This window comes from Lates calcarifer, linkage group LG13 (genome assembly GCF_001640805.2).
Source record: "Lates calcarifer isolate ASB-BC8 linkage group LG13, TLL_Latcal_v3, whole genome shotgun sequence".
Taxonomy (NCBI): Eukaryota; Metazoa; Chordata; class Actinopteri; family Centropomidae; genus Lates; species Lates calcarifer.
The window spans coordinates 23,773,278-23,795,213 of record NC_066845.1 but is presented as its reverse complement, the minus strand read 5'-3'; the positions used below and the strand labels follow the sequence as shown (position 1 = coordinate 23,795,213).

General features: G+C 42.5%; 1 protein-coding gene across 2 annotated transcripts; it reads right to left on the bottom strand.

The window, feature by feature from the left end:
* Positions 1-15,747: 15,747 nt before the first annotated feature.
* dmrt2a (doublesex and mab-3 related transcription factor 2a) lies at positions 15,748-20,970 on the bottom strand. 2 transcript variants are annotated; one of them, XM_018668306.2, is made up of 4 exons: positions 20,757-20,970; positions 19,453-19,896; positions 17,549-17,651; positions 15,748-17,140 (listed from the first exon to the last, which is right to left on the bottom strand). In XM_018668306.2, the coding sequence occupies exons 2-4, from the start codon at positions 19,831-19,833 to the stop codon at positions 16,035-16,037; spliced, it is 1,590 nt and encodes a 529-aa protein (XP_018523822.1). In that variant the 5' UTR covers positions 19,834-19,896; positions 20,757-20,970; the 3' UTR covers positions 15,748-16,034. The 2 variants fall into 2 exon arrangements, with proteins under 2 accessions (XP_018523822.1, XP_018523821.1); XM_018668305.2 differs by having other exon boundaries at positions 19,453-19,869.
* Between the last annotated feature and the right edge of the window lie 966 nt (positions 20,971-21,936).

Genomic DNA, 21,936 nt, shown 5'->3' with positions numbered 1-21,936 from the left:
TATATAGCCCCCTTTCCTGTTCGGGCCGGGCAGCTCAAACGTGTGTTTCATGGATGTGAGGTTTTTTTTTTTTTTTTTTCCCAGCGAGAAAACAGAGGAGCAGCCCCACAATAAAACACTGCACATGCTGTCTGGCTTTCCCATCAATCCTGTGGACGGGCCGGGCACAGCTCAGGTGGCTCTGAGTCCGTCCAGTCCTCACTGCTGCATCATTACAACGCTGCATCTCCTCAGTGGCAGCTTTGGCACTTTATAGCAAGATGCACAGACACTGTGTTCAGGGGAGTTCTCTCTTTATTAGGATCAGATAATTGCAGAGTGAAACCTCTGGTAAAAAAGGAGAAAGGCGCTGGTCTAACGATCTCTGAGAAGGGTTAGGGTTACGTCTGGCAGCCACAAACAAACAAACACTCTAACCGATTTAGAAAATGTGAGAGACGACAAATAACGACAGATTTAAAGACTTTAGAGTAAACAAACATGGCAGATGATGACGTCTCTTGTTTGTTGTGCTTCCGTCGTCAATCAGCTCGCTTCCCGATTGGCTACCGCTCCATAACAGGATTTTTCGGGACTGTTAATACTGAACACGTTTAATATTTATCAGGGAAGCTCTGAGTCTTCGGAGCAGCAGGGAGGGTAAAATCACTCTGAACACACCTCACACCACAGGAGAATCTGACAAGATCATCTTTAGAACCAACAGATAATCCGGCCTTTGCTGACTTTGATTGGAAGGAGGGATTCAGGCTGAGAATCTTGCAGTGTTGAAAAATGGTCGTGCAGATGAATCGACAGATAATTTCCACCTGAATCTGCAGCGCTCCTCAGCTTTACAGTTGCAGTTCATTGTGTAGCCGTTGTAGTTCACTCCCAGTGTTGTCTCTTGTACCCTGAGCTGTTTTATGCGAGCGCTGCACTGCATGAGCTACTGGAGACTAATATTAATTCCATTACAGCTCGTTCCTAATCCAGATAAATCTTTGTGGTTCCACGTCGCGAGTCTTTAGTGCACTGGTGGGGATTTTGCCGGTCAGATCAGATTATTTCCCCTTTTCATATTGTGTGTTCGTGTCTGAAACCTGCAGCTGTTGTGAGTGTGCAGTAGGAGCAGGACATGGCTGTGGAGCCGAGCTCAGCTCACCTGTGGTTCATAGGCAATAAGGTAACGGTTACAGAGGACCGAATCTGAATGAAGAAATCAGAGCTCCTGCCTGCTCAGCTTCTCAACCTTAAACTGGTCCAGTGGAGCCGTGTTGCTAAATTATGTTAAAACATTTCCAGTCTCATGTAGCTTTGGAAACATGGAAAGTATTTAAACACACACACACACACACACACACACAACAGGTGCAGATGGACGAAGATAAGAAATAAGCCTCGGCTGAAAATATAACTCAAGGAGCTCGAGTAATTCAAGGAGTGAAAATGTTTGATTCTAATTCTCCGCCTTGAAGCGTTTCATCGTGGACCTGTTGTACAGACAGGACTCAACTGCTGCAACAGGAGCTGACTCTGTCATGGATGTATTAAGATGCCCCCCCCCCCCAAGATTTCCCTACAGTGAAGCCTGGAAAACTGTTGACAGGACTTCAAACTGCAAACAAGGTCAACTACTGCTCTTTCTGTTTTAAACCACAAAGGATTTATGTTTGTAAAAACCAGTGGCCGCCATCTTTTAGTTGGGCTAGTAACGCAAAAGTACTCGAAGAAGTTACTTCTCCCGGTAGGTAACTAACCTAACAAGCTACTTTTTAATATCAGCAATTTTGTGAGCTACCAAGTTACTTTAAAAAGGAAGGGGAGAACAAACAGGAAGCAGGAAGCAGGAAGTGCTGTCGCTGTGACAAACACACCAAACTCCATTTCTAATTCTCAGAGATGAACGCTGGTTTTTAATGACTTCTAAGTCTTTTTCCACTGATCTACAGTTCAGCTTTACTCTTGAACTCACTGGGTCTGATTCCAGCAGTTTAAGCTGTTGACTATCACTCAGTTAGAGGGAGATCAAACCTGATCGCTGAAGTTACATGAGGCACCATTCTCTCTATCACAAGTCAGTGTACCATCAAAATGATTCTGAAGCTTATTCAGTAATTACTCTGAATAAACATTAAAATATGCAGACTGATAACTACCCTTGTGTAAATTATTTAGAGTTCTCAGAGGCTTCTCTTCATTTTTATTCAGGAGCTTTCTAAATCAATCTAAATGACGATGAGTTATTAAGCGTATCAACACATGGTCACCTGGAAACACGAATATCATTTCTCAATATACATATGTCACCGTGAGGACCTATGGGAGGGGGAGTGGGGGGGTTTCCATACTGTTTTTACTCTCAGGTAAAAGTATTGAACCGCCTGTTCACACCAGGACACGAGGGAGCAGCGGCGGCGGAGGCTTCAACTGTCGACACTTCCCTCTCAGGCCCAGAGGAAGCGGATATTTTTCCTGCCTGGGTTTTCTTCTGCCACTCGGGTCGTTTCTTTTTTTTTTTTTTTTTTTTTTTTTACACACATAACTTATGATGGAGGACTAGCAAAGCGGAGCTACACTCCACCACCGCAGCAGCAGCAGGTTTCTGAGAGGCGCTACCTGAGAAGTTTAGGACTTTGGGAAGTTGTTCCACATGCAAAACCACAAGAGTCATTAGTATCACAGATATATACTGTTACATCATTGAATATAATACACTCCCTTGAATTGGAGCAATAATCACCCCCTAGGAAATGTGGCTTGGATTTTTTTTTCTTTCTTTCAGAGCAGGGGCGTAAATCTCTCCGTCCATTATTGTAACGTGTGCAGGTTTTTCCCTCTGAAAAGCAGAGCTGAGGCTATAATGCGAGCAGCTGAGTAGCACATGTTAAAAGACCTCCTGCTGTCTTCCAAAGACCCTCTTGATAAATTTCCTACAGGTGGAGCAGTTTACCGTGCACTCAGATGCACAAATTTTACCCTGGATGGTGTTTAAGAGGCCGAGCATAAACTCGATGTTCACCTCGACCACTGTGCTCAAACGCTGTCATTTTCTTTTTCCTTGTTAGGTTTTCTTCCTTCATCTCACACAGGTGTGATAGAAGTTTTCACTCTAAAGAGAAAGAGAAAAGGTTCTCGTGCTGCAGGAAAACTACTCTGGTTAAAGTTTTTTCCCTACAGGTGAGAATATTTTAAGCCTCACTGGATCTTAATAATGAGTTCTGCAGTATAAATCCTATCGGAGGCCACATCAAACCCCCCTGTCGAACGCCGTGCTGGACAGGAAACTGAAGATCCTGTTTCAGTGTTAATATTCTGCACTGTGGTGATTGTTTTATGCAGAGTGGTCGGAGCTGTGGGAGGTTAAGTCAGAAACGAGCAGAGGAGAGTGTGTAGGCTTCTCTTCTTCTCCTCTTTTCTTTATTAGGTGTTTTGCTTGAGTCTTTTCCACAGAGTGTGAAATTAAATATGGAGTGACACTTTCAGTTATAAAGCATTTAAAGTGAAACAGCCTGCTCCATTTTACACAGATAAAAAGTTACTGACATTTACTTTAGCTTCTACTTTTCTTATGTATTTCCATTTTACTCAATCTTCCACCTGCTTCACAAATGCTAACTCTGCAATATCAGTATTCAGTCCGGTTTGTGACTGTGTATAGTCCTCTTTACATTGTTTATAATGTTTTATATGTTGTCATTTTGTATTTCTTCTTACTTCGTCTACGTTGCTCTCCCTGTTTGTGGGTCTAATAAAGGATTATCTGATCTCTTATCTTATGTTTAAGCACAAAAACAGACAAAATTCAAGCCTTAAAGTCGACTCAGTGAGTGTGACACTGGAAAAACTGACAGTATCTGACTCCTAAATATTTCCAAGAGACAAATTTGGCACAAAACTTGACAAAGATTGAAGAGTTATGAAACAGCCTGAAAGAAGCATGGACGTATTGTGAATAAAGTAAACTTGTCTCTTTATAACTGTTCCTCTGACCTCAGTTGTCTTGTTTTTGTTTTTTAGTTTATTCTAAGTAGGAAGTGGAAGACAATTTTCCACCTTATTCCCGAACTTTTTTCCCTCCTATCACATTGAAATCCCTCCAAGACTTGTCATTGAGCACAAATCTAACATTTTTTATCCATTCATAAAGTATTCTGTTTATATACAGTAAGGCCAAACTCTGGCTAACATGTGACACATATGATTTGTATTGTACAGTATGGAATAACGCACACCCCCATCCCCCTGAAACAGAAGGCCCTGACGACTCTGATCGCCCCGTTCAAAGGCAGGTTGGCCGTCTCTCCCAAAGATAGACTTACAGGTGATGTATTGGATGAGTCGAGTGTCCAAACTCGACTTCAGAGGTGGTATCCCCCTGTGTCACGCCGGTCCCCCATAAAACACTTTCATGTAGCTCAAGAAGAGTCCTGTAAAAAAATTTTTTAAAAAGGTGGAGTTGAATGCTGGGGGGTTTTATTTTTCATCTACGAGCTTTGGATTTCATTTTTGACCCCGGGCCCGTCTTGCTCGGTTTCTCCTACTGGGACAAACTTGAGGACAGGTATCGCTGACAGGAATTTCCTCATGTAAAAGTGTGTAATAATTCATTTCCACGACCGGTGACGTTCGGTATCTTCAGGATCACACTTCAGTTTCCCTTGCTTCTCGTTTTTAAATAGTTTGATGTATGAGGAGGAGCAGGGGAGGCAGCCGATTTTTTTATATTTTCACAGGTCATGTTTATGTGTGAGTTTATAGATCACAAGAAGAAACAAATTCTGTCCTGGTCTTTACGCAAAGTTTTGGGGAAAGCAGGTTCTGTCTTATCAGGTATCAGGTAAACAGATTAATCACATTACAGCATGAGGAGCACTAAAAAGACGTCTGCACAGACAAAAAAAAAAAGAAGAAGAACCCACAAGAGAACAGCCTCTTTAAACACTGGGGCAGTTAAGAAATGGAAACCAGTTTCTTCACACTGTATTGTACAGGAAACAAAATGCGTTGATGTGAAAACAGAGAGAATAGCACAGACTGTGTTGACTAAACAGGGCTAAAGTGTCACAGTGGCAACAGGTTCTGTCAGAACAACTCCAAGGTTAAAGCCTCGCCCTGAGGGTTGAGGGTTTCCACTGACGTAAAAGGTCATTTAGGTAACAACCCACATGAAAACCTGCTAACTGGCTGAGCACTGTTAATAAATATGAAGAGGAAAGTGTGGATTACGCTCAATAACTATTTTATTTGTTTGTTTGGTGGTTTTAACCTTAACCAGGTTGAAGCTGGAAGATCAGTGGTCACACCTCGACAGGTACATGTCAGGTTGTGTATGTTCAGTTTAATAAGAGAAAATAAGAATAAGATAATAACAAAATAAGAGGAAACACCTGTGTGATGTGTGGGGCTTTAAGACACAAAGGTTAGACGATTTAAATTATTTGGTTAAAGGTTTCCTGTGGAGTTTTTGATCACTGGTGTCGTCATGAAGTGCCAGCAAAGACAGGCACGGCAGGTTTATTTATATAGAACGCCATTCAGACACAAAGTGCTTTACAGCCAGGAAAGACGACGACTGTTAGCTCGTAGACATGCAGGTTTCAGAATCTGATTAATAACGTCGACTGTCTGTGATGGAAGCCTTTTCCACCGCCATGAAACATGAGAGAGCAGAAAGTGAAGCGAAACAGACAAACCAAAACAATGCAACTAATCCAGCAGCCATATATGTAGGTGCGCTGGTGGACGCTCGCCATCACGCCAACAACGATAAACACACACTTAAGGTTGTTTAATGGTCATGTTTTCGTTTTGGCATGAAAACTGCTTGGTAAAGTTTTAGGCAAAAGATCATGGTTTGGGTTGAAATATGTAAATATGTAAGGTCGTAGAACGGTCATGGATGAAAGAGACGACACGCGATTCACACAGGAAATGAACATATGTGACCTGCGTGAAACTCAACCTCCTAACGTGAACTTTGTTCCTCTTTATTCTGCAGTAAAACTTAACTATGGGTTAGCTACAAAGCTACAAAGCTACACAGCTACACAGCTCGGTAGAGCCGAGGGGAACTGCAGACTCGAGTGGTAATTCTCTCTAAGAGGAGGCATGTCCTCTTAAAAAACACTCCTCCTCTGACCCAAATCAACCACAGAAAACAACTTTAAAAAACGTCAAATCCGTGGGATTTACAGACATAAAGTCACCCAAAACAACCAAGAGACTAAATCAATCAAAACACAACAGCAACACAAAATAAAATCCCACCCTGAGAAGCAGCAAGACCAGCAGTCCCCCACCAGGAGACTCTGCTTTCTCTGCTTTTAAGCCCTTCACTCACAGGCCATTGATGGCTGATTAGGCAACACCTGGGTGGAGCTGCAGAGAGGACAGGAGGGGACGAGGGACAAACAGAGCAGCAGGAAGAGATTCAACATATTAAAAAGTCTACCCTGCTTGTGTTTGTGTTGCTGCTTTTTGTGTTGTTTTTTGCTGATTCAAAAAACAATTTTAAAAAAAAAGACAGAGGGAAAAAGGCAACATAAATTGTTTTCCTGAGACACAAACCTCTTTCTCAGCCAAATGTGTCGCTGGAAACCCTTATTTTCACCAGGCTACATAAACAGAACACTTAATCCTGCCTTGGCTCTAAATATTGTCACTAGATGTTTATCATGAAGCACGTGATGTTTAAAGTCAATCTGCGGCTCGCTGAGAAAGAGGTAACTCCAGTGTTAATTCACACATGAGAGCCATCAGCTCCTCCAGATGAGCCGACTTTGATGGACCAGGAAAAGTGTCCCGCTCTGTCCTCGCAGACACAGGAAGTTCCAGTCTGGAGTTTGACTGCTGGTTTGTGAGGACAGACTATTAAATCCATCTTTCATAGTGGAAATAACATACAGCAAAGACAGCTGCCTGCACGACATGATGAGACAGGTCTGTGCGCAAGGTGCCGTTGACATCGCTCAGACTCAGAGAGGATGCTGGAAATAAACCGACTGGAATCCTTAAGCAGGAAACTGAGTCATTATGAAAGATCGTGCTGATGACGACAGCAGTGATTCACACTGTAGCTGCGTCCCAACTGTCTCTGACACACTAATAGTATCCAGGAAATCTTCTTTCTTTTATTAGGGACAGGATTCACAAAGTAATCAGTCGCAGCAGCGGTAAAATTAGTGTTTTTGTAAATGGAGTCTGGTAGAGACGGACAGCGATGTTTCTAGCTCAGGTTCAAAAATACAGGAGTTATGCTTTAGGTTTTCTACTTAGAAAAACAAAAAGATGAAAGCAATTTGATAAAATACAACTTTGAAATAAAGACACACCATGAAGTAAACCAATTCAGGTCTGAAAGCTAGAAGCTCACACACAACCAGATGTTGGTCGCAGGGCTTTTCAGGTCTCGACAGTTGCCTTATTTGTCCAGTTGGTAATCCAGATTTGCCTGGCCTTTCAGTTTATAGTAGAGGGTGGCAGAGAGATGGCATTACACACAAGAGCCACCTGATGTTAAACCTCATCTTATCTTATTGCTTCAGGTAATTTCCACCTGAATAGAGGAGGAATAAAAGTTAATAAACACCTAAAAAAAATGCTTAAATGTGTAGCATGCAGAGTTGCTGCATCTTTTCAACCTGTAAAAAAAGTATGTTTTTTACAGTTCAAAAGAATAGCTGAAGGTGTGTTTCATGTAGTCACAGTGTCCTTTTTTGACTCTGCAGTAAAAGACAACAACTGCACGTCCCACTCTAAACATAGACATGTTTGCCTGAGAGAGGCCGTACATAGGGAGTGTACATTTGAATAAACTCATATAGACCTGATGCAAATCAAAGCTTTTAAGTGTTAACCTCTGCAATCATGCTGTTTACTTTAGTTAGCCCAGGTGCTTTGTCCATTTATCGTGGCGTTAGTGGAGTTACAGCTGCACCATCTGCACCAACCTCTGCCTGCAGCGGTGTTAGCGCTGCGACAGCCGCAGCTCCTTTTTCCATTCCTACTGTGGATACAAATGCTGTGACCAAGATCAGAGGGACGGCAGGAGGCTGTAAAGACAACAACCTGGGCAGAGATAACATTTGTAATAAGTGTGCACAGCCCAGTGTGACAGTACATTGCAGAGGACCATGATATTTTCTTTGTGTGACAATGCAACACAAAGCGTTTTTCCATAGTATTTACATGAATGTTTAGACTGGCAAATTCCCTGCAAAAGCTGAGCAGGTGGAGAAGATGATAATGTTTGTATAAGTAGCAAAATAAAGACGACTTTCTTAAGTAAAAATCTGGTTAATCACAAATCTCTCGAGGAAACAGCAGTGAGGGAAATGGGTTCGCTCGTTTTTAAAAAACAGCCGGTGCAAATGAAACGGCAAATGAAGCGAGCGATGACTGCGTTTGTCTTCTTCTTCTCTCGAGGTTCACCTTTACAAACTCTGGCTGCTGCTCAAAGATTTACAATTATTTGCATAAACTTGCAAATGTGGCTATCATCTGGATTTGAAGTGGCTGAATTTGCCTTTCTCCTTGATCCTTGCGTGAATGTTTCAAAATTATTCCAGGAAACATGAGACGGGCTTCAAGTAGCCTCAACCGGCAACTTGCTGCGGACTCTCTGGGAACAATTAGTCTTTACTAAAAAGCTGAATGAAACAAAGACAAATACAGTACGAGGAGGTAACACTGCTCCTCCTTTTTAAAAGAAACAAAAATATCTTTTGTTGTTGCTTCTCCCTCGGGGGGAAGGCTGATTGTTTTACGGACCTGAGGAGAAGCTTCACTGTTTACTCTGAGCCACACTCTGACTGTTCACTTGTCTTGCTCCAAATGTCAGTTTGTGTTGCAAAAAAGCGTCTCTCTTTCACGAGTACGAGGTTACGCTGCAGGCTACTGAAACAACACAAACAACAGCACAGGTGTCAGAGATTTAGATGTTTGTTCTCAACCCTCAGGAGGCAACAGGACGCGGCACAATGGGCAGATTGTGTCCATGTCGGCCTGTTGTGAGTGAATGTGTAAACATGGATTGATTGGAGGTTTAGATACAAAAACGTCTGATAACAAAGCTGCTTTAGAGACAGGAATAAACTAAACTTAGACAACTGCAGTTTCCCACACAAAATCAGATATTTGAAGTAATCTCTGACCTCTGATGTTTTCTGTGTTAGATTCTCTGGTTATTTTCCACTTCAAGATCTCGGAAAATATCCATAAATCATCCCTCACTGCTGTAACTGTGAATGAAAGACACAACATTCCTCACTAAAGATAGGAGAAATGCAGTTGTGTCTGTTGTGAAATACATCTTTATTCACCTCATTAGCCTTAGCTGAGGAGACAACACACACATTTTTATTTATTGTCAATACTGTCCTGACTTTAAGCCCTGATTGACTGACAATTAAAGGTTTGTCTGATGATGTTGGGCAACGTTTTACTGGAGATAACATCATGCAAGTGAATCATGGCGAGGAAACAACTGAGCAGCAAAGACACAGCATCATATTTTCCTCCTGGAGGTGATGTTTTTACTCGTCTGTCTTCTGAAGGAGCTGTGTTACCAACAGAACGTGCCCAAGAAACTGCATACAGACACATTAAAGGAAGGTTATTACTAAGAATTCAACCCAACTACCACTGTGTTGACTTTTATGATGATGTAGTGTCAACAAACAAAAACTCCTCCACACAAGCAGCAGCCCAATAAAACATAGAGATAAGGACTTTAACCATGGAAACAACACACACAGGGCCTTATAAAGTCTGCTATGGGGCAAATCTCAATGACAGCGAGGACAAACACTGACTCAACAGATCCTCAGTCCATAACTGAAACAACAGCTTGCATCAGTTGCACATTCAGGACCCTGATTATGCCAAATCACAATATTTCTTCATATTCGGTGCTAACGTTTGCTTTCTGCGATACCTGAACATGGCAACGTGGTCACCAGACTGGTTTAGGTTTAGGAAAGACTGTGTCATGTGGTTTGTTGACTTGTTCCCTCGTCCCAAAGTCGAGGGTTTTTTGTGGTTAACACAACCTCAAGACGTTTTCACGTTTTGTTCTACAAGAAAAAATACGTCAGAAAATATCCCACTTGTGTGTGGGTTTTTTAATCTTTTACATGAGTTTAAAAAAGCAGTTGCTAACAAGTGGCTAAATGGGACTACAGAGGTCATAAAACCGCACACGAAAACCAATAGTCCACCTTTACAGCCTCATTGTGTTTCTACTCACGCTCTTTCAGACTCTCACTAACTTTCTAAGAAGAAAGGCTTTTGTAGAAGAGCTCAGAGCTAAATGAAATGACAAGATGGAAGCTTAGTGGTGGAGACGTTGACGTCATGTGACCGTGGTGTCGTTGGTTTATAGCCTAGCATTAGCTTCTTACTTCTGGAGATTGTGTTTAGGCTTCAAACATCAGAACAGTGGAGTTCACTTGTGAAAATTAGTTTGCTTTTAGTCGAGGGAACCAGGATGATGCAAATTTCCAGATTGGATACAAAAACACATCATCCCTGCACCGTGCAGGAAGTAAATATGAAGCAACACGCCCCTCCACATTCCCTCAGGAGCAGCACTGAGCTGTGAGGCGATTGTGGCCTTAGTGGCCACACGGTATTGCAGCTGATGGCAACAAGTGACTTTTTTTGAAGCGTAACAAACCACTGAAATGACTCTTTCTAGTACCAGAATTTGTCAGCATTTGGAAAGTGTAGCAGAGCAGATGTGCATGCTCCAGACTAAATGCTAGCTAGCATCGACGCAGAAACATGCATAAGGCAGCCTTTGAAAATGCCTTTTAATGTGTGTGTGTGTTTGTGTGTGTGTGTGTGTGTGTGTTGGCTTCAGCTTCCAATTTACCATTGTTTTGTAAAAGTATTTTTAGATCAGTTACATTACGTAGAAACAAACTCAACAAATATTTTCCATGTCTGAGCACCAACACTTCTCTGCCTTGCTGCCCTCGCTTTATTTATTTATTTGTTATCTTATGCAACAAAAAACACAGGACGTTAAACTCAGCGAGATCATTTTCTGTCTCAACAGCACAACCAAGAAATGCTTGAACAACTAAAAACCCCAGTTCACACATTTCAAATATGCAGATCTGTGTGTGTCTGCGTTTGTCAGGATATTCCCAGCAACTTTGAGCAGTGAACACCAGCCTTTTGCCCCCATCGGCCCTCAGGCCTGTCAACCCAGGCAACGTGGTAATTAAGTGGGAGCAACTTATCAAAAAGCTGCAGTGCTACACATTTCTTATTGGATTACAAGGTGCTGGGAAGGAATGCAGGAACCGGCCGGTGTTCCTCTCCCCCCCGGCTGCTGGTAGAGGCCGAGAGAAACAAAGCGGGTGAAAATGAATAGGGATCCTACCCTTTCCTTCACGCCCGCTGACCGCCGATGCAAAATACAGCATGTGCCATTTATTTCCAGAGTCAAAATACCCACCGTGGGATTTTTTTTTCTTTTTTTCTGTGAATGCATGTGTTTGAGTTTGTGGTGCTTAATAGATTCTTAATGTGCAAAGGATTGTAGCGTATCAGACGGGCTGGGAGTTACTGGCGTGACAACGGCAACAGCGGGACGGATGGTTTGGTTCAACACCTGGAGAAGGGTTCGTAGGTGTGTGTGTGTGTGTGTGTGTGTGTGTGTGCAGGGCTGAGATGAGTCAGGCAGTGATAAAGCAATAAACCAACCACAGTCACTGGCAGGGCAGCCAAATGCTATATGGGCAGGAGAAGAATGGAGCTGTTGTATCGTAGCAGGGGAAGTCCGTACGACATATTTCATCTGCTCAAAGGTTTATTTTCATTTTGTTTGGACTTTTTTTAACAAAACAATACATTTTATTGATCACTGATCTGTGCTCCAGCCTGACAGGTCTCTGATTACACTTACAAACACCAGTAACGGATATTAAAGCAGTTGGCAGGATCTGGCCTCTCCTCAATCTGTAGTTCTTGGGGTGTGTTTGGTTGAAAACATATTTTACATTCTCTGACAGCTGATTTGGTTCCACATTTGTTTCTTTTTTATGTCCCGGTAAGTCATTACAACTGGGAACTGGGAAGCCAGAGAAGCAGGAAACAACTTGATATTTGCAAGTTTACAAATTTGTCAACTTTGCTCTGCAGAGACTGACCTACGATAACTAAAAATATCCACATTAAAACACCAAAATGAGTAATTCTCCTCCCACTGGGCAGTCATGGGGGACAGACTCTTTCCAGATTTAGTTCAGGAAAACAACGAAACGCCTCCGTCTGTCCTCGTACACGCTACAGCACCAAACTGGCATTTTCAGATTTACACACCGTTTAGAAAAACACTGTTTTAGCCTGGACGCTAAAGATGCATTTACAAATTAAGCCTACTTAGTGTGGACATGTCTCACACAGCAACTGTCAATATCACCGAGGAGGATGAAGGGAAAAATTAGGCCAAACACACACCTTCTACTAGCTCCCTCCACTCACGCTTCCTCCCACAGTCCACAGACATGCAGGTTAATCAGTGGCTCTAAATTGCCTGCAGGTGTGAATGTGAGTGTGAGTGGTTTGTCAGTCCTGTGATTGACTGGTGACCTGTCCAGGCTGAACCCCACCTCTCACCCAGTGCAACGTGTACATGTAGTAAATAAACAATAAACTACAGAAGCTTGTGGTGCGACCGCACACTCGTAAACATAAACAGATATGATCTGTTATCGACAGCGATCAGAGGAATGCACAGTTTTTCAGAAAGGTTTGGACTGCAGCAGCAGGTTCACTGAACATACGACAACAAAAAATCAGGTAAAACATGAAATAATTGGTGGTATTGTCCTTTAAGTGATAAAAAAAAGTGCAGATTCGTGACATTTAACACGACCACAATATTGTGTGTAAGCAACAAACACACACCGTGACCTCTGTTCTGTCGTCTCTCTGAGTCGTGAAACAAGATCTGTGAAAGACAAAATTCCCAGACCTGTGTGTGTGTGTGTGTGTGTGTGTGTGTGTGTGTGTGTTTTTCTTGTCCCAACATCACAGCATGAAGGAAAGTCATTAAAGTCTCTAAATAGCAAACGACACCTGTGTAGCCTAAACAAAATGCTACTGTGTGAACTACAACTGTTGATAAGAGGATGGTGGTGGAGGAGGAGAGGGGGGAGGAGGGGGGAGGAGAGGGGGAGGGGGGGGGAGTCAACAATCCAGTTCACTCTGCTGACATGTTAAATCTCACACTTTGGGAATGAGACAGTACAGACTTCAGCAGATACTTATCAGTGGCAGTTAGTGCAGACAAACACTGTCACCTTCTGCTCAGCAGCCAACTGCTGTTAGAGCGGCCGGGCATCAACACACACACACTCATTCTCACACATTGTATGATGTTGTCATGTACACACACACACACACACATTGTTAAGCCACAGACAAAACAATGTCTTCATTGTGCTCTTATTATAGCTTGAGATTTGATACTGTGGGGCTATAAATGTTAAAGGCTGAGGGGAAAAAAGGAATTATTATTTCTCCATCTTGCCAATAATAACATGTGGACAGTGTGCGTCATTTAATATCCCCCCAGTCCCCTCCTTTTTTTTCCTTTTAAGGCGGGAAAAGTCATCTAATTCAACACTGTCTGACCGTATCACTCAGCCTGGTATTTTTTGGTAAACTTTGGGATTCTCACTAGAATTTAAAATAAAGTTTAATTGTCCCAGCTGTGGGGCTTAAGAGGATAATAACTGTATTTAAATATCTGTTTAAGTAATGACCTTATAAAAGGAAATTAAAGTGTCAAAGTGGAGCAGTGGGCATTTATAATCTCTTGTACAGATCTCACCATATCCACTACTTTCTCCATTTTGCAGCACAAGATAAAAGCAGAACAACCATAAAAATAATCTTTAAAAAAGTAACAATGAAGCTGCAATAAAAGCTAAATAAATACAAGAGTGTAAACCCAAGGCAGGAGTCATAAACTGAAGATTATAAACAACATTTAGGCTTTTTTTCCTCCCAGAACTTTCAGCTTGTCACCACCAAGTGAACTTTTCTTTGTTTGTTTGTTTGTCTCACACGCAAAAACATCAACAAGCTTTCTGTAGTAGGAACAGTTTGAGGAAATAAACGTTAGAGAGTTAGATGTTTGGCTCTGCGCCAGTTTTGTGCCTGTGTTGTAAATATGAAGCTACAGCCTGTTAGCGTAGCTTAGCATACAGACTGGAAACAGCTAGCCTAGCCCAGCCCGAGGCTAACGAAATCCACCTGAGCACCTAGAGTATTTCCTACATTTCTATTTAAAAAAAATGTTTCTTAAGCAACCAGACAGACTTTGATTTAATCCACTGATTTCCGATGTTTATTTCCTCTTCTGTTTATTTCAGAATAAATATGAACCAGCTCCAGAAAAGTTGACACTCTTTAAATGAATTTTGCATAAACCAGCCAAGTGTATGAAGCCCTCTGAAGTAGTGAGGACACGATGCAGAAATGTCCTCACTACAGTGGTTTAGAGCTGGAGTGGGTCCTCACAAAGACAGCAACACATGCCTACACACAGTAAAAAAAATCAGTATTTCAGTTAAAGTGAAGTCAGCCTTCAGCGGTGACACAAAATGTCATCATCTGCCCAAATCCAACGACAGCAGCAACAAGAGGACGCTTTGAGAACAATCACACGTCCACAGTCTCCTCCTGACGCGAGACATCTGAGTGGACTCAACAGTGAAGAGGAAGAGAAAAAAAAGTGACAAGAAAATGAGAGCTTTGGTCAAAGAAGTGAAGAGGTTTTGGCTGCAGATTCACACAGATGAAAAGTGGAGGTTTGTGCCAGGAAGAAGAGATTACTGACTTTTTTTTTAACCTCTCGTCTTGTTCATTGTTGCACGGATCAGTGTTCTGCAGCTCATGTGAATCCCATGTTTGGAGCTGTCTTTCAGCATGGACACACACACACACACACACTCACACACTAACACACACTGCACTGAGAGCCCGTAACTGGAAAGGAATGAGTGGAGAAATGCATCTCTAACAGATGAGATGATGCTGCTCACAGATTAATGTGCTGATATCATGTTTCAGCCCCCGAGGAACACTGTTAGTCTACATCCACTCCCTCACATCCACACTTCCACTGTGTGTTTGTATTTATGCAAATGTGTTATATCATATAAAACAATGTTTTATCATTAAAATATCTCAGGTTTCAGCATAAAGTTAAAGCAAACTGAGCTTAAAATTAATATGAAATAATTAAAATATTCAGCACTAATGTGTCCAGGAGCTGTGATTTTATTTTACTTGTATTACTGATGTGTTAGCAGAATTTAATGTGGCCCTTCTCCAAAAATACACTGCATTTATATTTTAAATTCAATCGTGCACAAAATGTTTTCTCCTTCAAGATTTCAAATTAAATAAGATGTAGTTGTTTTACAAAATCTTCAGTCTTTGAATCCTAATTAAGCGCTAAATGATCTTAGAATTGGAGGCTCAAAACATAAAGTTTAACTTTAAATAAGTCAAAATTGGAACATTAAAACTCATGAATGACAGAACTGAAACGTTTGGTGTGTGGATCTGAGATTTGATTTTTGATCACTCCTATATCTGTGTTTCTGATAAGCGTGCATCTTACAGCCTGTGTGTTTTATTAGTGAGTGCAGACTAACTTCTGACCTAAACAAAAACCTGCTCACAGTTAAACGTGTCATAACTTGGGCGTAAAATGAAATACAAGACTTTTTATGGAAAGAGTTCAGTCTTATAAAGTTTATTGACATGAGGAAAACATTGGGATAATGTTTAAATACTTTACACAATAAAGTTATTAAACATGCACATGTAGAATATAATATACTGTACATAAATATTAAACTGGGAAGAAACAAACAAAAAAAAAAGAATAATTTCCAGCTGGTCTGTTTTCTGATGCAGTGCCCGTGTGTTTAAGTTTCTATTTGACCCCAAAACCACAAAGTGAGATGAACTCTGACGGAGGAAAACCTGCCGTTTATAGTGCAAGAAAAGACACTTAATGGGAATTAATGGAATGCTCGACTCATGGCAGGTGTGGGTCTTTTCAGTATGGCTTCCACAGAGAACGACAAAGACTCGCTGGGTGCCACCTTGGTCCCGACAGACTTGGACAGAAAGTCTTTGGCGTACCTGTCGGTGATTTTTACAGCTTGAATGTCCTTGGTGGAGCCCTCCCTGAACTTGCGGGCGGCCTCTTCTAAGAGCTCTTTGCAGTACGGAGCCCTGAGCTCGGGCCCGGCCCCGCCGCTGGTTTTGTCATTCAGCGAGTGCTGGATGAGGGAGTGAAAGGAGTTGAGTTTCATGGAAAGCTTAGCACTGTCCTTGCTCAGCTTGTTCGAGACTTGGCTGGAGTTTTGGGAATGAGGGTTGCTGGGGAAGGATTGTCCAAAGCTCCTCTTAGGAGGAGAGAAGGCCGAGCACTCCCTCTGCCCTCTGTGGGCGACGCCAGCGGGTTTGGGATCAGCCCGTTGGGGGTTTGACGAGTCCTGCAGCACGGCAGCTCGGGATCCTTCGACTTTAGCGGCGAGAGCGGCCGCAGCCTCCTGCTCCGGCGGCTGGCTCTCGGCAGGCATCGCCTTGGGCTCCCACACGGCGCCCGGCTTCATGTTCTGCACCGCCGTGGCGTTGAACAGGCACTGCTGATAGAGCAGGGCGTCACCCAGGTTGGCCGCACCGCGGGGCCACATCATGAAGCTGCCCCGCGACGGCTGCAGCGGGTAGTGGCGGTAGGTGGTGGCCACGCTGACGTTGGAGGAGATGAGCTCGACGTTGGCCGAGCCGTTCGGGTACTGCATGGACAGATCCAGGCAGTTGGGGCCGATGAAGTTGCACAGCTCTTTGGGCTGCGGCTCCACCTGAGCCGCCGGCGAGTAGGCCGTCTTGTAGGAGTTGTACTCGGCGGCGTGGTGGACCATGCTGTTGGGGAAGATGAGCGAGGCCGTGGCCGCCTGGCTGTTCTCCATCAGCTCTCGTTCCTTATACTCCCGCTCCAGCATGATGCTTTCCAGCTCCTTGTCGGCGAAGGCTCTTCTCTTCCTCATGCGGTCGCTCAGCGGCGGGGGGAGAGACGGGTTGGCCGCCAGGAATGGATCAGACTGCACCGGACGATATCCTGTCATCAAAAAAAAAAACCCATTAAATGCAAGGTTTACGACAGTCAGTGTGTTATGGATTATAGATGATGTCAAGCACGCATGCAGAAATGTGCACAACACTGACAAACATGCAACACAACCATGTTCAGACAGTTTAGACTGGATATTAACTACACTGTGACAGTGCTGCAGAATTAGTCAACTTATTGCATGCCAGAAAAGTTAAACAAGTCACTGCTTACAGATGTTAGAAAGTCCTTATTTCTGCTAAAGGAAAAAAGAAATCCGAGACAAGCTATGAGGAAAAAAGGGGATTTAGTTAAACCGAGTTAAACCGAGACAGAAGAAGAGCCAAGAGGAGCAGAAAGAGATCAGAAACATCTAACGCACAGAAATAAAACATGTCAGATTTGTTGCTGCGTTACCTTCGAGGATGCTTTTGGCGAGCATGGTGGACGGCCGAATGTGTCGCTGATATATCGTCCTCCTCTCGGCCGGAATTTGTTTCCCAGATATGCCTTTCTTATCCTGAGAAATAATAAAAAAATAAAAAAAGAATTCAGGATGTTTTCCTTGAGCCTTATGTAATATCTGATTCACCACAGCCAAGGTCCAGGTTGTAGCTGTGTTTGGATAATGTAAGCCGCCATTTCAGTGATGACCGACTTAAAAATATTTTATTACCATTATAAAAACTATATTCAAACAGCTTAGAGCTGGATCAGTATGTTTAGCTGTTGAAAATGAGATACAGGGCTATAAATTACCTTAAAGTTAAACTTGCAAACAGATGTTAAATATATTGATTTTTAGCATTTTAAAGATAAAAAAACAAGAGGGAAACAATTCAACTGTTGCACAACTAAAATTGACTGTTACTTGAAATCAATCGAGTGTAATAAAAGTCACATATTCAGTCAAACAAGCCAAGAAACAAGCACAAACAACCACTGACACACCCTGAACACACACACACACACACACACAACAGACAGACAAATCTGAACAGATAAACCTCCATCTGGTATCATCTTTAAAATACCGCTGCTGATGTGGAGCGTCTTTGTGCAGCACACAGCCTCTTCACTGGCCTCGAAATACAACCAATAAACTCTAAGCAGGTGAAGATTTTTACAGTACATGTTGTTTTTATGGTTGCACTGTGAAGAGTGAGAGACACTCTTATATTCTCTGAATAAATAAAGCTTTATTTAAATTTAAATAAAGACCTCTGAGAACAACTTTCCATTAACACAGTAAAACAAACAGATACAGTTGTCCGCACTAAACCTTTACTGCCGTTCCCTGATCTCGACTAAATTCCCAAACCTGACACTAAATCGTAAGTGGAAGCTGAGGTTTGGTTGTAAAAACAAAAACATTAGTTGGCTTTGCGGCGGTTAACGCTCACGTGTGCAGAAATCTGCAGAGAGACTTTGTGCTGCGGCAGCAGAATGAAGAAAAAGCCATGTCAGGCGTGTAATTATGTCACATTCATCAAATCGTAATGCGTGTCGTCTTACAGTTTAACACTGATTGTTTACAGTAGAGCCACACGCAGCACTCGACTACCTTTCTCTTTTTTTAAACAGCAGATGTGTGTTGAGGAAAGACGATTTGCATTAATGCTCATGTGACACACAAACTTATTTTAGCCTTTTCAGGCCTCTCGTGGTCTAAAAGTGTGTGAGCGAAAAGCAACAGTTAAAGCTGAGTGTGAAGTCCGGACTGAGCTGCTTTCAAACAAGATACTGCAAAGTTTGCACAACAATTACAAGACTACAGGTCAAGGACTGTCGCTTGGAAATTAAACTGGACGCTGGAAAAAAAATCAGTGGATACAGAGCTTGTAAACTATAATCTATACAATGTATGTTTAACTTATTAATTTGCTGTATGTCTTAAAGACATTGTTAGATGTTTGATGTGGATTTTCCCCTGCAGCCGATGTGTACAGGCAGCACTGAGTGGTTCACAAAGTAAATAAAGCAGTGGAAAAAATGCTCATGATATTTATGAGAAGCTAAATCAGGCTTCCTGCTAACACTTGAGCGGCCTGGATGTTTTGCTGTTTGTTAATCTTGTGTGTTTGTGTCAGACATGCAGTGAAGCAGAAGAGGAGGAGCTGATTTCCCTGGTGAAATAAAGTGAAATCGCTTCCACTGTGGGATCTGATTTGTTTGTTAAATGTTGCTGAGTAAATGCACTTGAATGCATCACAGCTTCCTCTGCGTGTTTTTAGTTTATGGAGCATTTGAAGGACCCACTGGTTCATGCATTCACCTGCACACACACACACACACTCACACACCCGCTCGCTCCGGCCTACCTCCGTGGCTTGCTGCCTCCTCAGGGCCACCTGCGCCGCCATCACCCGCTGCCTCTCCACCACCAGCAGGCAGTTGGCGCACTGGCAGTCCCTCCAGCGGCAGAAGCGCTTGTGTCCCTTCAGGCAGGACACCACGCCGTGGTTGCGGCAGCGGGCGCACTTCGGCGTCCGGCTCAGCTTCCTCTGGTCGCTCGGACACATCATGAGGCCGCTGGGGCCCGGCTTGTCGTCGCCCTTGCCGTCGTCTCCGTCGTCCGTCTCCGAGGCGGCGGGGCCGAGCGGAGCCGAGCCCGGGCGGCTGGAGGAGTCCGCCAGGTCGTCGCTCTCCGTCTCCAGGCTCTCCACGTCGATTTCAAACTCGCAACCGGCGTTGTCTGACATGTCTGCCCGAGTCCTCCGCCGGCTGTCGTCGAATATCTGGAGACAATTATGAATTATTTCGACCTGTCAGTATGGAACAAATGAATACACACTATGTTTAATTTTCTGCACTAAATAAACTATTTCTCCTTTAAATATGGCAACAACTTAATTACACAGAGTTACATCTTAACTCATGAGCACACATTTTAAATCAAACTGTCTGCTGTCATATTTTAATTTTAAAAAACCAGAGTTTAGTTAAAGAGCTGATTTCACCAGAAGAAAAAAAAACATTATAGTTTGTCGTTGTTTTTTCAATCAGTTCCGGGTTAATAAATGAAATGTATTTTTAGAGCTTGTTTTTGTTGCATTTTCTTGCATAAAGACAAAATCCAGTAACAGACCAAGAGGCGCAAAAAGATTTCAGGGTGTGTGCTTGTTAGGCTTTTTATTAATAAGCAAAAATATAAATATGGTTTTTAAAAAGCTTAAAAAGTGCACAGCAGAAAATAAGTTTAAGCTCTGACAGACTGATATGGTCCCATAGCTTTATAACTGCTGAAAATGATTCATCTAGAAATAAACTTTTATGGCTTTTCACTCATTTTGCACTTGAATTAAAAAACAGAGCAAACACTACATCAGAATCTATTACTGGAGGCTTTTTCTAAAATAGAAAAGGCTTCATGAGATAATTAATAGGACAATCCAATCATTTATTATAGGCTGTAAACCCATTAATAGCAACTGTAACTGTTTCGGTTATCGCTTCTCTCTGTTCCAGCCTAAAATCGGATTAAGTAGGCTGTATTTAATTGGTTATTTCGTGCAGGCATTTAATTAAACTTCATGGAGTTTTAACAGTCTGCTTATACATTAGTTATATTTAAGGGTATTCCCCCGTAAATGAACAAAAAGCATAAGAAAAAGAGTTGTTTTACCTCCAGGAGTTGGCTCAGCGGTCTTGTCCAGGGTTGTACAGCAGTGTGGGAAAGCGGTGATCACCTCGTAAGTACTCTGATGAATCACTCACAGACAAACACACGGTCCAGACTCCGGGACAGACTCGTAATTAGCTGTTAATTGAGCGGATGAATGAGTATATCTCTCTCTGACAGATCCAGGTGTCCTCTGAAGCGGACTCCCGGAGCACCACTCCTATGAACCGCTTCAGTCTGCGCTCACTGTCCTCTGATTGGCTGCTTCCCAACACGCAACGACCAATAGGATCGCGAGCAGTTAATCGGGCGAAGGAGGGAGGGGAGAGTTCTCCTAGCAACGGTTAACGGAAGTTTGATTACTTTTCCCGTGTAACGAGCACTTTTAAGTAATATAACCCTATAATATAGTTAGAAAAATACTCTTAAGGTTTGTTTTTCCACATTGTCCTATTTTAACAAAGTACATTGATCACAGCCCGTCAGGCACCAAGGCTAATTATCCAAAAACCTAGTTAGCGTTAGCTTGTTTAACTGACAGTTAGCCTACTTGCCCTCAATGGTTTCTTTGTCTTTTTTATGTTTGTTAAGAGCACAATGGATGCCACAATCAATTATGCTGAACCTACCAGATAGTAAAACAAATCCAGCCCATATTAGGACCACTTCTGGCCCAGCATAGGCCCAAGCCTGGTTCCACAGGCCCAAGTCTGGCCCACATTCGGCATGATTGTCACAAGTTAATTCCACATCTGGACCAATTTCTTCCAGCTGGAAATATGTTGGGCCAGAAGTTTCACTTTGCTATCTGGGTTACCACTGGTAAGGCTGGATAACCAACCCAGCAAAGGGGCCTCAAAAGCCCTAAGTGTAGCTACTATAATTTGTGTCAACGTACAGCATAATCACGGATTTGTTCAAAATTTGTTCCTGTGAATTATCAGCCATGACAGGTCCTGCATCCTCCATATTGATGGGAATTTGCAGAGGGAATCTGTCAAAAGACTGGCAACTGTTTTAGTTTATATTCTGCTTTGTTTTTACATGTTAAAGGTATTAAAACTACTACAATTTTAAAAAGTTAATGGCCTTTTTCACATCAGTTTTTAGTGTGTTTTAATATTTTTCTGTTTAATGCATCCTAAATTAACTGAAATTTGATTTTAAATATTAAAAACAAACA

Coding starts and splice junctions, on each gene's coding strand:
- dmrt2a (XM_018668306.2), bottom strand. CDS start 19,833: ATGTCAGACAACGCCGGTTGCGAGTTTGAAATCGACGTGGAGAGCCTG. Junction 17,652..19,452: donor GGAGGCAGCAAGCCACGGAG/GTAGGCCGGAGC, acceptor ATTATTTCTCAG/GATAAGAAAGGCATATCTGG. Junction 17,141..17,548: donor CGCCAAAAGCATCCTCGAAG/GTAACGCAGCAA, acceptor TTTTGATGACAG/GATATCGTCCGGTGCAGTCT.